General features: G+C 36.9%; 2 protein-coding genes across 2 annotated transcripts in view; both read right to left on the bottom strand.

The window, feature by feature from the left end:
* The window catches only part of LOC107739715 (cholesterol 7-desaturase-like), a 12922-nt gene extending 1126 nt beyond the window's left edge, over window positions 1-11796 (bottom strand). Inside the window, exons 1-6 of the mRNA XM_016551920.1 lie at window positions 11146-11796; window positions 5308-5496; window positions 5048-5226; window positions 4591-4716; window positions 3432-3551; window positions 2123-2299 (exon numbers count right to left, since the gene is read on the bottom strand). Of these exons, the coding sequence (XP_016407406.1) occupies window positions 2123-2299; window positions 3432-3551; window positions 4591-4716; window positions 5048-5226; window positions 5308-5496; window positions 11146-11575 (1221 nt within the window). The 5' untranslated portion in view covers window positions 11576-11796. The remainder of the gene's footprint in view (window positions 1-2122; window positions 2300-3431; window positions 3552-4590; window positions 4717-5047; window positions 5227-5307; window positions 5497-11145) is intronic.
* Window positions 11797-12395: 599 nt separating this feature from the next.
* Window positions 12396-13324, bottom strand: part of LOC107739714 (bile salt-activated lipase-like) — a 7288-nt gene continuing 6359 nt past the window's right edge. The window contains exon 11 of the mRNA XM_016551919.1: window positions 12396-12664. Coding sequence (XP_016407405.1) covers window positions 12481-12664 — 184 coding nt within the window. The 3' untranslated portion in view covers window positions 12396-12480. The remainder of the gene's footprint in view (window positions 12665-13324) is intronic.

The raw sequence follows: 13324 nt of genomic DNA, 5'->3' as shown, positions 1-13324 counted from the left end.
AGATTCCAGAAATGTTTTCTTATGTTGGAATGAAAGACACTTAAGTACCGGATGAAGTGCTTCTTATTCTTAACCAAAAATACAAAAGGGAAGATTGAGTTAAAACTGAACACAATCTTGCTACTCAAGCTGTGTATGAACATTTTATATATATTTATTATATATCCGTTTATTATTTGTTTGCTTCTTTTCCATTTTGCATTTACTTGTACTTTTACTTTCAATACTTAAGTACGTTTAAGATTTAAAAAATACTTTTCGTACTTAAGTACAATAAATATCACATACTTTAAGACTTTTACTCAAGTAATATTCTAAATAGTGACTTCAACTTCTACCAAAGTCATTTTCTGGTAAGATATCTGTACTTTTACTTGAGTATGGCTTTCAGGTACTTTATACACCACTGAATATAGTTTCTGTTCATCAAAGACATATCATATCATGGTTTTCACAACTGTTTTCAACACTGATAATAAGATAATAATGTTTCTTGAGCAGCAAAACAGTGTATTAGAATGATTTCTGAAGCCGTTTGAATGAATCGTTGAATCTTAATGACTCACTCATTAACAGTCACTTGCTGCCTCCTACTGGCGGTTTTAATTTCACATTTCGATTTTTTCATGTTTTAAATCATTTCAAATATCAGTATTCAACGTTTTATGTTAAAAACAAAACATTATTTATCCATCTGTAACTGCAGGTTAAATGCATCCATGTCCCCTCTGAGCTACATTAAACTGTGTAAATACATCTAAATGCTCTTCTACCAAAGTCATTTTCTGGTAAGATATCTGTACTTTTACTTGAGTATGGCTTTCAGGTACTTTATACACCACTGAATATAGTTTCTGTTCATCAAAGACATATCATATCATGGTTTTCACAACTGTTTTCAACACTGATAATAAGATAATAATGTTTCTTGAGCAGCAAAACAGTGTATTAGAATGATTTCTGAAGGATCATGTGACACTGAAGACTGGAGTAATGATGCTGAAAATCAGCTTTATCATCACAGGAGTACATTACATTTTAAAATACTGTACATTCAAATAGAAAAGTTATTTTAAATTGTAATAATATTACACAAAATTACTGTTTTTACTGTATTTGTGATCAAATAAATGCAGCCTAAAAGGGTTAGTTCACCCAAAAATTAAAATTAGCCCATTATTTACTCTCCCTTAAGACATCCTAGGTATATGACTTTCTTCTTTCAGACGAATCCAATCGGAGTTATATTAAAAATTGTCCTCGCTCTTCCAAGCTTTATTATGGCAGTGTTTTCATTCAACAGGCCAATAAAGTGCATCCATCCATAATAAACAGTGCCACACATGACTCGGCTTCCTGTAGCGAATCGATGCGATTTTGTAAGAAGAATATCCATATTTAAAACGTTAGAAACCGTTTTCTCTAACTTCTGCTAACTGTCATACGTGCAAGCCGTTCTGGGCAGATGACGTAGGACGTAAGCGCAGCGCATGCACCAGTGAGCATATGCTAGTCTCGTGAGAACCAACGCTTACCAACTTTAGCAAAGGAAAACCAGTCTCCTCTTGGCTTATATTGAAAGCCTCTGACATTTTTCTTTACAAATCCTCGTTTTGTACTTCTAATTCGTGACCAGTGTTTTGTTTTGCTCTCTCCTCCGCGCTTCCGCGTTCATCACTTCTCACCGGCGCATGCGCTACGCATACATCCTACGTCATACACCGGAAAGGCACTCTCTTGTTAACGCGCATACGAAAGTTATTTTTCTTACAAAAATGCATCGATTCGCTACTGGAGGCCTTTATTTACCCCCCGGAGCCGTGTGTGGCATTGTTTATTATGGATAGATGCGCTTTATTGCGCTTCTTTTGGACTGTTGAATGAAAACACGCGCCCACTGCCATTATAAAGCTTGAAAGAGCCAGGACAATTTTTTTATATAACTCCGACTGGATTCGTCTAAAAGAAGAAAGTCATATACACCTAGGATTCCTTGAGGGTGAGTAATCATGGGCTAATTTTCATTTTTAGGTGAACTAACCCTTTAAGGAGCAGCAGTAGTGTATGGATGCAACATGTAACAAAGTTGCCAACAGAATTCCAAATGTCAACTCTGCGTTACCTGAATGCATTCTGCTCGAAGAATGAATTTTGATACCAGGGGAAGGATGGTGCTTTGGTAAAAGATGGTGTGTGATACACACTGCAGTAATGGCTCGACTGGGGTAACGCAGTGCATGATCACACCCCGACCCAGAAAACTGTGTTCAAAAAGCAGGAAAACCACACCTGGACCCACCTACAAACATAAAAGATATCATTCATATCACCAGGGAGTAAAATCAAAGTACTTTATGCTGCATTCTACCGTGGGAGACTAAATAAAATAGATTTATTCACATAAATCATAACATAATTCAGATTCTGTCTCTCGTGCCTACAGCACTTTCCACTCTCAAATATACACAGACACTTTTTAACTTCGACTGAAAGTGAAGATCAAAGCGCAGCCTTGAATTACAACTGCTTTCACACATACCGTCAGGATTATTCGCCGTCACTATGGTGACAAGGCAGTTCCTTTTCAGACAACACAAAAAGAAAAATGTTGCACAACTGACCATGAGGGAAAATTATGGCATTAAGAGGGAAAAAAAAGAAGGCTACACTTCACTATAGGGCTCTATATGTTAACATTAGTTAATGCACCAAATTAACAATAACTATAAAAATGTTATGTAATTTTACATGTACTAAAAATACATTTATTCATGAATACATTTTAAATATATTAAAAAGTACATTTTTAATATTTCAGGTCAAATAAATTACCATTAGGTAATATAATATAAACAAATATTAACAATGAAAAATAGCATATTTATAAATGAACAAATAAAATAATAAATATAATAAAATAAATAATAAATTAATATATTATAATTATAAATTAGATAAAAAGCCATAAAAATAAGAAAAAAATTTAACCTTATTTTCAAGTGTTGACATTTTTTTTGCAAATTCATTTAAAAAAGTGAAAAGCTAAAAAAATTTTGCAGCACAGAATCTAAATAATTTACCCATAACGTGATTCCTGAAGCAAAGAATCTGTATTTAGTGCAGCCATAATTCACCGTACAAGAAAAGCATCTCATTTGTAAATCTGACACATCCTACGGCATCCAACACACTCTCTCTCTCTCACACACACACTCACATATTTAATTTACATAAAAGCATGCTCTGTATGCACGCGACTAACTGCTTAAAATACAGCGAACAACCATTAGAACATAGAGATCAAGACACGCTGTTGTGTGCGATATCATTCTTGACTTGTTTTCCATTTTGCTAATCCCAGTCAGTCTCCAGGCATTTCTCTCCGTCTGCACGGCTCACTCATGCCCTCTAGATGACGGTCCAGTCATTACCTGTCTGGCCTGGACGTCCAAATCAAGAAGAGGCCAGTGCCGTCCGAACACAGTGAGAGCGTGTTTCACCAACATCTGTGAACAGTGCTTGTTCGGCTCAGGCTCAGGCTTCCACTCCACCTGGAATCACATTAGGTCATACAGGTTTTGAACAACATGAGGGTGAGTAAATAATGACAGAATTTTCATTTTTGGGTGAACTATCCTATTTAATAATTAACAGAATATTTTTTAAACACTTAAGTCCACTCTGACATTTACAGTACTTATTTCACATGCAAAAGTTTGCCAATCATAACAAGTAATTTACATAATCATATTTTTTCTTAAAGGTACAATGGAAAAAGTGTTTTTGGACAATTTTTTGGAAGTAAATTAGGCCAGTTATTTATAAAAGAAATATTGAATAATGGTATTAAATAAATAAAATGCTACAAATATGTAGTTACGAGGCTCTAAGTACGCCAATTCAACACACAGACAGTCTGAGTCACATACAGAAGTGATATGTTTTTACAGTAGATATTGCTAGATTTTTATGGTTTTATGATAGTGTTATCCATTTTAATTCTACTATGTATCCTAGTTTTCTGTGACATAAAGACATAAAATCTGTTGACCAAGATTATTAATGTTAACTGAAACTTAAATTAAAACCATGTTCGTTACTTGAAACAAAATGAACATGAACTGAATTAAAAATAAATAAAAACAGAAACCTTTAGTTAATTTTTTTATTTCAGCTAGTTGCCAAGGCAACACTTCTCATTTTCATGAGGGCCTAACTGGATTTCTTCATTATGAGCGTTTCTATAGAAATAATAATTTTCTGAGTCCATGATTGTGAACAATTCAGAGTATAATAAAGTTGTCAATTACAGTAATTATGACTCAGTGTAAACATAGCATAGGAAGTACTAAAATAACTAAAACTATGTAAACTAAAACTACTAAATGCTATATAGAACTAGAAAATTAAAAATAAAAATGACAAAAACAACAAAATTGCTAAAATCTTAACAAAAATTTAAAATGAAAATGTAAAAATATAATCTAATTTAAAATATTACTAAAAACTATAATAATATGTCAGTAAGACTAAAATAACACTGCTGTTTACATTTCTCCTTGGGATGGATGTCTGTGTGAGGAATCAAACCTTCCAGTCATGCCTTATAAACTCCCAGGTCTTGCTGTTAGTATAGCGCAGATCAACTCCACTGACGATACCTGGAGTGTGCAAATGAGCCAAGTGTGCGATGTCTGCTGCGTTCTCTGGAATCTCCTGAGAAAAGACAGAGATGAAAGTGTGAATTAAAATGACTGCTAGATACCAACATCATATTCACTGAGAAATATAAAATACATCGCTCACATATGAAAAAAAGCTATAAAAAAAAAGCACCGTCTTTCGGATGAGACGTTAAACCGAGGTCCTGACTCTCTGTGGTCATTAAAAATCCCATGGCACTTCTCGTAAAACAGTAGGGGTGTAAAGGAGAGCCCCCCCCCCATGATTGTAAAGCGCTTTGGGTGTACAACAATACACAATAAGTGCTATATAAATGCATCATTCATTCATTCATATGAGCTGAGTTACAAATATGCTGTCTGACCTCGATGTGTGCATTAATGGAATGTTCGGTACGGCCGCGGTACACCCATTCCCCGTGGGTGATCTCGCTCTGTTCTGGAACTCTCCAGCTGGGCTCCAGGCCATCACAGTGAAACCACACCAGAACATGCCCGTTGATCTCACAGCTGGGCCAACACCGCACCTTCGCAAACTCAGGCACTAAAGACATCCAAAAAAATGTCATATACTGTACAATAATGATTAAAAGTTTGAGGTCTTAGTGCTTCTCTGATCTCTCACCTTTATCTGCATATGGAATCTTGACACATTTCCCATCAGCCCCACGGAACTGCCACCCGTGGAAGGGGCATTCAATGCATCCCCCTACAACTCGCCCACCCACAGCCAGGTTGGCGCCTAAGTGGGGGCAGTAAGCATCCACCACATAGGCCTTGCCAGCCTGCCCACGGAACACTGCCACCTGCTGTCCTGGAGGAAAATACATTTTTCATTTTGCTTTAAAGGGGTCATCGGATGCAAAATTCACTTTTACATGGTGTTTGAACATAAATGTGTGTTGGCAATGTGTGTACACAACCACCCTATAATGATAAAAATCCACCCAGTGCTTTTTATAAATCCCCAAAAATAATAACCCCTTTCTCATTCACAGATTCTGGCCTGACACTGGCGTTTTAGCACAGACCCGCCCTGAGTGAGCTGTCAACAGTACGCCATTGACCCCCGATGGCCTAAATGCATTTACGTTCGCGCAAATCATTCGTGATCCAGCTTCACCTCCAGAAGAAGTGAGTATAAATGTTATTTTTATGAATCTTTGCAAATCGCCTTTCCTAATAATGTGCTAGTTAGCAAGTTCCACGGCTAAATGCGGCTAAAGTTTACAGTCTCATGAGAATGGCTCGTCACCCCACGGAAGAGAGGGGAGTAGTGAGCAGAGCTCATTAGCATTTAAAGGGACATGCACCAAAATGGCTCGCTGTGAACAGAGCTGTTTTTGACAAGGTAAAAAGGGTGTTGTTTTACACTACCATTGAGAAATTTTAACTAAAGTATGTTGTAGACTTTTCATGAAGACCCTAAAGAATCATACCAACTTGTGGAAAATGGGCATCTGATGTTCCCTTTAACAATAAAATAACTCTAAAAATAGTATGCCGCAATTGGTTACAATAACCTAAAGGGGCAGTACTGGCCTTTTACAAAAAAACAAAACAAGGTTAATTGCATAACTGCCACCGACTGTCATTCTGGATGAATTTCCTTTTAGAAAAAGCCTGGGCTTGCTTGCTTATGCCCCAAATGCCCGAGGTTCCCACATCTACTGTTATATCACATACTCTCGCAAGTAGTGTAGTTATATGTAGTGTATTGAAAATAATTGATTTTCAATTCATATGCAGAAATGAGGTAAGAGCTGAGAATGACATTTTATGTCACATCATTGAGCATGTGTGACACTGTTTGCTATTGTGTCTCAACCTATATCATTAGCCAAATTGAAGATTTGCACACTCATTCTCTCTCTCTCTCCTCGGGTCTACAGCTACAGGACCCAAAAACTCCCTTTCTGTTATGCTGACATGAGGGGTTTTATTTGCCTGCAATGCAGAGCCCCTGAAAAAAAGCTACTAGACTCAAATGACAGAGAAAAAGCAGTGGAATCCAACAACCATTAAGGCAATAGCGAACAGTATGAAAGTACTCTGTCATTTATTCTACACAGCAAGTACAAACAACAAGAAATATCCATTAAGTGGTCATATACAGTACATTTCAGATTATGTATAAATAGGGAAAGAGAGGAGTGTGTTTCAGCTGCATAAGCATATCAGGTATCATGTCTGTTATCTGATATGATTCCTATGAGGTATCTAGTCGATAGCCCATTTAACTAAGGTTTTATGAAGTGCACATAAATACGCTGTAGCAGTAACTGCATGCAATTAAATGCTGTGCCCTTTGAGATCACTAAAGGAAACTCCATTTAGCTGTCTCACTGCTTAAAGATGCTGCTTTTTAGTCTCTGGGTTTGTGATGGAGAAGCGTCTAGATGGCATCTAAGCAGACGTCAAACATGGGTCAACTTGTACACTTACACTACCATTCTTTTAAATCTTCGTATGTGGAAACAATCTTAAATTTACGTTAAATGCAAATTGTTGAATTTAAGAGTCATTTTGACTAACTTAAGTAGGACTTAAGGATAGTTCACCCAAAAATACTGTCATCATTTACTCAACCCCAAGCTGTTCCAAACCAGTATGAGTTTCTTTCTTCTGTTGAACTTAAAAGAAAATATTTTGGAGAATGTGGGTAACCAGACAGTTTCTGATCCCCATTGACTTCCCTAGTATTTTATGTTCTATACTTTCGAAGTCAATGGGGACCAACAACTGTTTGCAACTGTATCATTTAAATGAAGTTGCAGTTTAGTACATTTAAAGGTGACATATTATGCCCCTTTTTACAATATGTAATATAAGTCTCTGGTGTCCCCAGAATGTGTCTGTGAAGTTTCAGCTCAAAATACTCCACAGATCATTTATTATATAATTTTGAAAATGCCTATTTTGAGTGGAAGCAGAAACAAGCTGTTTTTCGGGCCTGTGTCTTTAAATGCAAATGAGCTGCTGCTCCCCGCCCCCTTTTCCAGAATAGAGCTGAGCCTTTACAGCTCCTATCTGCTAAAAACATTTGTTTTGGTTTTGATTATCATGTTTATCATGCTGAAATCATGCGTTTTAAACCGTATGAGTTTAAACTTAAGATTTTTTTCTGAGCGCACGCATCCGAAGCACACGGACAGAAAGCTGCTGTCACAGCATGTGAGTACTAATCTAAGTTCTCATTCACACACAAGTTTACGTTAAAAACACACGAGTTACAAAAACAGTCGGTTATGTCTGTGAAGGTAAACAGCTGGGAAATAAATCGCTTGTTTATTTTAGATCTGTGTGGCAGCAGCAATATACAGTAAATAAATCAATAAATCCACTGCTCTCTTGTCTCCTCTGAGGCTGGGACTGTAAATAGTGTTCTGTGCTCGTCTGTGCAGCTAAAGACAGAACAGTTAGCATGTTTTGCTCAAACTTTCGCCATGGCATTAGAGCTGGTACACCGTTGTCGCTTGCAAAATCAAAATGACGGCACTGTGCGTGTAATCTTACAGATTAAGGGGTGGTAAGGAATATTATAATAAGATCCCTTTGCCACGTCACCAAGGGAGCGAAATCAGACGCGCTCGTTTTCTCAGACGCTTGCAGAAAAAGGCTTACCTAAACAAAGTGATTGGGTTAATCTTTTTCACGTTTCCTTGGTTGGTAGATGCACCAGGGACCTGATTATAGCACTTAAAACCTGGAAAAGTCAGATTTTCATGATATGTCATCTTTAAAATATATTAAGTTTAAATGTAATATCAAATAACACTACAGTTATTTTATAAATGATAATAAAGTACTTAACATGTTATTAAAACATAATGATTTAAAATGTATTTTAAAGGAAAACTTTTAACTTGAATAATTATAAGGTGTGCTCAGAGTCAGTCATGAAAGAGTAGGCCTACTCTTTTTAAGTATACTGAAGTGGCTATTTATTTTATTAGTATTATATTATCTACAAGTGCAGTTTTTAAAAATATATTTTATAGTTTAAGATTTTAAGTACACTACATAATTTAAAAGCATAATGATTTACAATGTACTTTGAAGTAAAACTTCATTCAGTGTGACTCACAGTCGAGTTAAAATTAGTAGGCCTATAATAAAATAAGTTTCAGTTTATTAATGTGAAAAACAAAAATACTATTTAAATTTTATAATGTAAATCTAAACAAGCTGCATTCCAAATTTGAGGTTGATATTGCAAAAAAAAAAAAATTATTAAATACAATTTCAGGCTGAAACAATCTTTAATGTAATTTCATTTACAGTTTCCATTATCTGTAAGATCTTTGGTTGTGACAGTCATCCAGTATTTGTAAAAGTCAAAAGAGGTAGAAAAGGGCATCACAGGTTCAATAGTCTCCAGGTTGCAAAGCACAACAGCGTTTCTTTGAATCCCAAAAACAAAACTACAAACGTGTTTTGTTTGGTTTTCAGTGAAAACTCAAAGGTCTTTGGAACATGATAGGGCATCCCACAGCAACTCAGCTAAGCAACAGGCACTTAAACATAACAAAGACCAGTAACAAAAGACAAAGACTTTGCAATGACAGGACTGCACGTACACAAATGCTTAATCCTGATCATGGTATAGTCTGTCAGAGTGATGCACAATGAAAATTATATTCTCACAGACTCCACAACCCTGTCTGAAATCAATAAGCATGTCTCCGAAGGTTCTCAATAACTATGCTGATTTTGCATAACAAACTGATCGAAGATATTAATATAGCTGCATATCTTGCAGCAACATACGCAACATAGTGTCTGTGAGAAATCACCCAAATGAGTTCAAGCTGGTCTCAGCAACTTGTATTTTTGTCATAATGGTATTAATTCTGTTAGCATACTTATGGCATTCATTTATGGCAAAAAAAATGCTTACAATTACATTAGCTAATATTCAGTTAATACTTATATACATGTATAAGGCACATATTTTATGTCCTGAGCTTTCATCTTTTAAATGACTTTTTCTCTTTTTAACAACTCATTTAAATAATCCGGCAGTGTGAAAATTTATTTTTTAAGTAGTCTCTTGATTTATAAGATCATAAAGACTGCATGTATAATAACTGTAGAGTGTTGTTTTTGATGAAGTACAGGCAAGTATTTACATTTATACTTGCAGTGCATGCAAACCACGGTTTAGTATGTGTGTAATCAAATTTAATTTAAATTTACCCCTTTAGTAAAAATATTGGGTCATAAGCTCTTTCTCTGTAACAGACTTGGGGATGTAACATATGCAGCAAAACATCTGCATTATTGATCTCAAGCTGGGAATGTCAGGATATAAATGACTGTTTCTGTTCTTGAAATGACCTGAAAACCCATATGGCTCCAAAACAGTCAATGGAAAGCTATTTCAGTCTCAGATTTGCATCTGCGCAGCACAGAAGGGTAACACATGACTGCAAATGTGCGGAGTCTCATAGGGAAATGTAACTCATTAATAATTTTAACTGTTGAGTGTCTAAGGGGTGGCATTCATTCCTGCGTTCAAAAACGTTTAGGTGGGGCGCAACGTAAGGGGACGTTCACGCAGGAACGTAGTATACACACTTGTGTTCTCTCCAGTGTTGCCAACTTAGCAATTTTGTTGCTAGATTTAGCAACTTTTCAGACTACCGTAGCAACTTTTTCTTCCAAAAGCACCTAGCAACAAATTTAGCTATTTTTTTTTATTTATTTGGCAACATTTAGCAACTTTTGATAAGTGACTCAAACGATAAAAAAGGCACACATTTTCCATCTAAATTACACAAAAAGAGGAAACCAAAGGTGCCTAGCAGTACACAATTCACATGAATTAAGTTGGCTGCTATTAGCAATTGTTTAATTTAATAATAATAATAATAATTGAATAATTGTTCATTTATGATACACCTTGTTAGTAGCTTGTACTTGAGTTTGTTGATCAGTTAGTGCACGGTAAGCAAAATATCTAGAAAAATGTAGTAATTTTCTAAATTAACATATTTAAAAAAACATTTTTTTGCTGAGATTTGATGCAGTGACACAATTTTGCATCGTGATTACGCAATGACGTCACCGCGCAATGACATCGCGTCATTTAGCAACTTTTAGCAACAAATCAACCTTCCTTTAGCAACTTCCCCTGAAAATTAGTTGGCAACACTGGTTCCCTCTGCTTCCAGATTCGACTTCTAAAAACGCGTCTCCGTTCGATTGCGCTCTTTGACGCATGCATACGTAACCCTATTTAAGCGTTCCTTGTTGCTTTATGATGTTCTTCCCCCAAGTTCTGATTTGATCATTTGTTTTATACACCGCTTCTGTGTTATTATTTGATCAATGAGGGATGAGGATCCTATGACACTTCGACTGCTGCAAAAATGAGAATTAAAACTGTAGGACATTTCCAGTGACGTGATTTTACCTCACCTGCGCAGTTTTATTTAACATTTTGGCGGTTGTTACTTACCCAGCACTGTCACACTCTTCACATCTCCTCTCTCCAACATGTGAGAGTCTAAAACCCGGTACCAGCCGTTTGGATAAACCGGCGGTAATTCTCCAGTCTTCCGTCGCCGCCGCACTTCGTTGGCAGCCTGGGCACGAGAGCGCCCGTCCTCTGCGATGTACCCCACCTCATCCACACCGCGGAGCAGCTCCAGAGGAGCGAATAACAGTCTGTACAACCAGCCCATCGCTAGGAGCAACACGCCCGTGAATATGCAGGCTGCCGCCCGCGTAGGGGCTCCTGCCAGTCCGGTTTTACGCCACAGTTCTGGGTATCCCCCTCCGAGCACCGTGTCTGATGGGTCTTGAACGAGCATGACTAACGTGGCGGTGAGACCGATCGCTGCCACCGCGGCCGCCTTGAACATCAGTGATACCCTCGAATTCTCCATGACAGCTGCGATGTCACATACGTACTATGACAGTCAGTCAGTGCTCTCGATTAGCCCTCCTTCTCATTTTAGTTTCTATGTAGACAGTAAAGCGGTAGTGTTTGTTTATGCATGCTATACATTTTTTTCTAGGGGTCAAAAACAGCATATGTCCGTAGCGTTCATGAGAGCCGTGGATACGTGATGCTGTGCGTGATTGACATTCACGAGGCCACGCCCACACGCAGGTGAGCTTTCAGATTCAGAGCCATAAATGTACAGTGCGACACTGTACATGTACTTTTACTTCGAGCAAAGTGCAATGGCGAATTTGGTTTTTATTCGGTTAATAAATAAACAAGTAATTTCAGTAGCAGCGAACATGAACACCCATTCATCATTCCACAACTGTAGCATATAACTTTGTGATATTTCCCAAAGAGATTAAGAATTTTAATTGCTTCGTCAATCTCCAATAAACCAGTATCGCAATCCATAAACGAAACCTTTGTAGGTGTAGTGTGTATATATATATATATATATATATATATATATTCTGTGTCCATGTTTTGCTCCAGTGAGGTCCTGACTAAATTCAGTCTTGATGGGGACCGATAGCACCGGGATGAGTTGGTTCAGGGCCCCTTGTATTATTTAGGCTTATGTGACCATGCCAAGAAACACCTTTATTTGAGTTTTCTGAGCTTTTAAGAATCATAGAAATGACGTTAACTGAAAAAAAAGTTATCTTTAGTCATCTTTAAGCATCACAAAAATAGCATTGGATTCTTTTGATGTCATGGCAAGTTAATACAGAAAACATGACAGCGTGTTTTGATCATCATATATTTTGTTTATTGCATGAATCTTAGCATCATGTTCACTGCTAAAATGTCTGCATGATTCTCTAGTCAGGTTGGTAGTGCTCAGTTCTTCTGGACACCAGGGAAGCTGGCAAAGACGGTAGTCCAGTAGTAAACCAAACGCGTTCTCAACATCTGCTTCACACTGTCCCTGTTTATGTTGTTGTTGATATCCAGGTACTGATGGCCATTGCTGGCAAACTCAGGCCAGGTTACAGGAACACTGGACTCACCATTGTTAGGGTCACTGTGAGGGAGAAAAGAAGACATAGAGTTAGAAATAACATATAGGGTCATTATAGTTAACTGAAACTAAAAAAATAAAAAAAAGTGTTACTTGAAATAAAATGAATGTTAAAGGAATAGTTCACCCAAAAACCATCCAAGTTGTAGATTAGTTTGTTTCAGATTTGGAGAAATTTAGCATCACATCACTTGCTCACCAATGGATACTTCTGGCCAACATACCAGTCAGCAATCTATAATAACGCTTTATAATAACGCTAATATTTTTTTATTGCTTATTTCTCTCCTCATTCAGACAAGCATTATGTATAGAGGACTCATATTTTAGCCTGAAGCAACGATTTGAAGTTAAAAATGTCCTAATGATGAATTTGTTTCTTATAAACACGTAGCTTTCTCTACAGAAGACATTAATTGATGGACTGGAGTCATATGGATTACTTTTGGATACTTGTGATATTTTTATCAGCCGTTTGTACTCTCATTCTGACGGCACCCATTCACTGCTGAGGATCCATTGGTGAGCAAGTGATGTGATGCTAAATAAATTTCTCCAAATCTGTTCTGAGGAAACAAACTCATCTACATCTTGAATGGCCTGAGGGTGAGTAAATTTTATTTTTGGGTGAACTATTCCTTTAATCGAGAGAGATATATATAT

The sequence above is a fragment of the Sinocyclocheilus rhinocerous genome, unplaced genomic scaffold (genome assembly GCF_001515625.1).
Source record: "Sinocyclocheilus rhinocerous isolate Xijiao unplaced genomic scaffold, SAMN03320098_v1.1 scaffold585, whole genome shotgun sequence".
NCBI lineage: Eukaryota > Metazoa > Chordata > Actinopteri > Cypriniformes > Cyprinidae > Sinocyclocheilus > Sinocyclocheilus rhinocerous.
The sequence above is the reverse complement of the archived record's forward strand: the minus strand, read 5'-3'. Positions and strand labels throughout refer to the sequence as shown.